The sequence below is a fragment of the Quercus suber genome, unplaced genomic scaffold (genome assembly GCF_002906115.3).
Source record: "Quercus suber isolate HL8 unplaced genomic scaffold, Cork oak 2.0 scaffold_1170, whole genome shotgun sequence".
In the NCBI taxonomy this organism is placed as follows: domain Eukaryota; kingdom Viridiplantae; phylum Streptophyta; class Magnoliopsida; order Fagales; family Fagaceae; genus Quercus; species Quercus suber.
Genome location: NW_027070569.1, coordinates 2,990 through 7,182, shown reverse-complemented (window position 1 = coordinate 7,182; position 4,193 = coordinate 2,990). Strand labels below are relative to the sequence as shown.

General features: G+C 35.1%; 1 protein-coding gene across 1 annotated transcript; it reads left to right on the top strand.

The window, feature by feature from the left end:
* The first annotated feature begins 640 nt into the window (after positions 1 to 640).
* On the top strand, positions 641 to 3,672 carry LOC136065800 (serine/threonine-protein kinase BIK1-like). Its single transcript, XM_065769466.1, has 6 exons — positions 641 to 833; positions 934 to 1,156; positions 1,257 to 1,407; positions 1,528 to 1,655; positions 1,775 to 1,907; positions 2,977 to 3,672. Exons 2-6 carry the CDS (start codon positions 1,031 to 1,033, stop codon positions 3,477 to 3,479), a joined length of 1,041 nt encoding a protein of 346 aa, XP_065625538.1. The 5' UTR covers positions 641 to 833; positions 934 to 1,030; the 3' UTR covers positions 3,480 to 3,672.
* Positions 3,673 to 4,193: the final 521 nt, after the last annotated feature.

The window sequence follows — 4,193 nt, the reverse complement described above, 5'->3', positions numbered from 1 at the left end:
TTATTTTTGTGTAATCAAATGAACCACACTTCAAAGGTATCACTTGAGAAGCAAGATAGATGGAAAAACCAATCTGTAGTTCTCACAGCTCGATCTAGCCTTTACCATACCGTCACATTGTTAGTAACAATCTTATACGTACAGCGTAACCAAAATCCATTAAGTCCACGTTCATGCTCTAAAAATTTTCATATGCATAAAAAGGCCTCAGCCTATCCTCTTTCCAGTTTTTCATGAGTTTTTTTGTAATCTCATTAAATCGCTTGCACACATCCAAGGTATAGCAAACCTGAGCTGAAGGTCTCTCAATAAATTTCAAGAATAATCCGAAGTTGAGTATGAGGTGCTATGTAAAAACCCATAAACCTCCAAACATTTTCTTTGCCTCCTTTGACTAGAGCATTTTGGGTATGATATTTAAAGATTAGATTTTTTTTTTTTTTGCTCAAAAGGTTTAGATCTTTCCAACCAAAAAAACATAAAGTAGAGTAAAAAAATAGATATGATGATTGATGACTAATTAGATACTCAGAAAGGCGTTACTAGATACATTACAACCCCAAATTAGTTTACCACCAAAAAAAAAAATAAAAAATAAAAAATAAAAAAGAAAACCCAAGTTAGGAAGCACATTGAATTTTCACACGCGACTTGTAATAAAAAGGAAAAAGGAAAAAATATAATCCTTAATTACTAATTGGAGATTGGGGGTTTTGTTTTTCTTTTCCATCTGAAGAAAACACACACACACCCTATCTGTCTGATCCGAAAACTACATCTACATATTGTGCTCTCCGGAACAGTTTTGGAACAAGCGTGAATGCCCGTGCCAGGTAATTTTATAGGGTTTTATTTTTTTGATGCATATAAAATTCTAGGGTTCTTATTATAAAGTTTTTAATATTGGTTTCAATAATAAAATAAATTATGCAGAACGAGATGGAATTTTCTGTGAAAAAATATAGCTGGAGGGAATTGGAACTCTTAACTGATTCATTTAGCGAAGAAAACTTTATTGGAAACGTAAAACATGGGAAAGTCTATCGGGGGAAAACTGAGCAAGGTCAAGAGGTTACTGCCAAAATTTGTTCGCTTTGAATCACAAAATAGAGATATTGCCAACCGTCATGCCAATTATAGTCTTACAAGACTGGAGGTATCTATCTATCTATCTATATACATTACATTACATTACATACTGCTTCCATTTATTTACTACTACAAAAAGTTTTTATTATTTTTGTGTGTGTGTGTAGTCTGAATGCACTTTTCTGACACATCCGGATGGTATGAATCACCCCAATTTGGTGAAGTTGATTGGATATTGCTGTGAAGTTGAAGATCACCACTTGGGTGTTGTCTATGATCTTAGATCAAAGGATACTCTTCTCAATCTCATAGACAAAGGTACATTTTAGTTTGTTCATTTTTCATGCATTAAATAACTTTAACCATTGATGCCAATATGCATAGGAAAAAAAAAAAAAAAAAGCCTGAATGACAAAGTGCTTTTAATTGCGCTTGCAGATGATTTAAATTGGAACCAAAGAATGCAGTTGGCTCTCGCGATTGCACGTGTGCTTGAGTATCTGCATTGTCATAATCCCCTTTACCAACTTTGCTTTGTTCACCCTGCTCTTATAATGCTTGATCAGGTAGGTCATCTTTGGTTTTCTTCACGCTCTCGATAGACAGATTGACTTACTTTTGTTTTTTTTTTTTAGAAAAAAATGATTCCAAAATCTGGTCTAATTTTATCTTCATTGTTCCACAGGATTCCAATCCAGTGTTATTTGATTTTTTCATGCTGTCTGGTGGAATTATTGGTGATAAGCAGTTTGTGTCATCCCGAGACAAGTCACATTTTTGGTATCTACCCTATTTAGATATCTACTTTAATGGTTCGGGTATGTCCATTTATGCGTTCATATATTTCGTTATTTAAATTTGGTATCTACCCTATTTAGATATCTACTTTAATTATTTTTTTGGTGCTGAAACTGAAACTTAATTTGATCACTTTTTAGTTTCAAACCTGCTGTCCTGCATCATTTTGGTTTCTGGTTCTGCCTTTTATCTTATCTATTTTAGCATCTTTGTGATTTTTTTTAAGCACTATCTCGTATCCTTACATAAGATGCAAAAGCTACTTATAAAAAAAAAAAAAAAAAAAAAAAAAAGGATGCAAAAGCTAAATTTCTTGTTGATGTACATTTTAAAACTAGGAAGCCTTTGATAAACACTCATTATCCATTCAACTAGCATTCAAGCACATGAGTCCAGAACAATATTTCTTGGCACTAGTCATAGCATCCAAAAATCCACAACCTAAAATTTGACTTTAAAAAAAAAAAAAAAATTAATCGTTGCAATCCCAAATGGTAATTTCTCGATTTTTTTTTTCATATTTTTTATTCTTTTAACGAATTTTAATCCCAAGTGCACCTATTTTTACCGTTAATTCAGTTATGATTTTGAATGTGTTGCAATGGAAGATTCTGATTTTTGGATTATATATAATGGAATTCATGTCCATTTGAAAGATGTGATGTTGCAGTGCAAGATACCACCCTTTTTTTATAGGTAAATGTTTCTTACTTGTGTATATATATTCACCAAGTCAATCTTTTCTGTTATCCAAACACGGTTGTAGAAAAAGCATGTTGGAGCTTTCAATTAATTGTGTGTCATTGACACTAGCGACAAGTTTGAATGGTCTAAGATGGGAGAGGATTCTGCTTCATTAGATGTGTTTTTTGTTTTTGATTTTGACCCTGCTTGTTCTTTAACAAACTCCTAGGCTTTGCCTTTTGATTTTGACCCTGCTTGTTCTTTAACTTAGACGTCTTGAATGCTTTACAGTTCTGTTTTTTATGTTCAACTACTGTAGCGGAATAGCTTGTACTCATGAGTCTTTCGGCATTGCAGTTTTACTTTTTTTATCTTTATTGCACTTACAAAAATTTTCTGTAACAGGTTTCTGGTCGCCGAGATCAGATCAGTTTTCATTTGCTATTGTACTTATAGGGCTCATAAGTAAACGTGCCTTTAGTGGGGAGAATTGGAAAGATGAAACAGAACAACCTCTGATCTGGGCTTCGGATCAATACGATATGAAATTGAAGTCTGGCTTCCAGCCAAATGACTGTCATCTTGTTCATGAGAGCCTGAAGGCAGAACCTGGTTTTCATGATCTTGATGGAGTAGCACTGACAAAGATGATATTTCACTGTATGAACTTTTATTCAGTGAAACGTCCTACGATGTCGCAGATTGTTCAGTGTTTGCAGGGTTTACATGTTTTCAATGGCGATTTTGGTGTGGTGGAAGGTCTTTTACAGGGGTGGGACTCGTATACTTTTCCAGGGAAGAAAAAAAGCTCAAAATGGAAAGGATGTCTTAAGATCGCGTGTCTGTGTATGAAGGATGATGAAATAGATCAGGGGAACAAGAAGGATGCTCAACAAATCAAGCACTGATGAACTGTTTTCTTTTCTGTAGGAGTGAACCAAATGTAAGGTTACTCTGGGCACTGGCCTGGTATGAAAATACTTGATATATTGTTTTCTTTCCATTTCGTTGATGGACTTTGTGGTGACTGCAACTAGTAGATGAAACTACAATTTAAATTTAAGGTTTAATGCTAGCTCTATATTAGTGAAATATTTCAGATTAGACCCCCTTTTTGTTTCCCTGCAATTTTGATTAAATTGCTTCTGGATGGCTCTTAAAAGAGCATTTTGTATTTGCAAGAGTCTTTGTGACCTCCAGGTGTGGTGAGGCCAGTCTTGGTAACCTCTCTCTGGGAAAGGGAGAGTGGGTGGTCTAGCTGAATGGCGGAGGAACTGGAAGCTCTGTGGAGCAAACTAACTTTTACAGAAGAAGAAGGTGAAGATATTGCCTTGGGAAGCAACAGCACAAAGGCAACGAGGGAGATCGGCAAAAACTGTGTAGTGATGAAGATTCTCACCAAACGCATCATTTTCTTGGAAGTCTTGAGAAAAAACATGAAAATGCTGTGGAAACCAAACAAGGGACTCCAGATTTCTGAAATTGAAGATGATATGTTTCTTGTGGAGTTTGGCGATGGAAGAGACAAGAAACGGATAATGGAGATGAGCCCTTGGAGTTTTGAGAAGCAACTCATACTTATGCAAGACTTCGAAGGTGAGCTGGTCCCAAAAGAGATAGTT

Excerpts from the sequence above, each read along its gene's own strand:
- LOC136065800 (XM_065769466.1), top strand. The coding sequence starts at position 1,031 with ATGGGAAAGTCTATCGGGGGAAAACTGAGCAAGGTCAAGAGGTTACTG. Across the intron at positions 1,157-1,256 it reads ATAGTCTTACAAGACTGGAG|TCTGAATGCACTTTTCTGAC; the intron begins GTATCTATCTAT and ends GTGTGTGTGTAG. Across the intron at positions 1,408-1,527 it reads TCTCAATCTCATAGACAAAG|ATGATTTAAATTGGAACCAA; the intron begins GTACATTTTAGT and ends TTGCGCTTGCAG.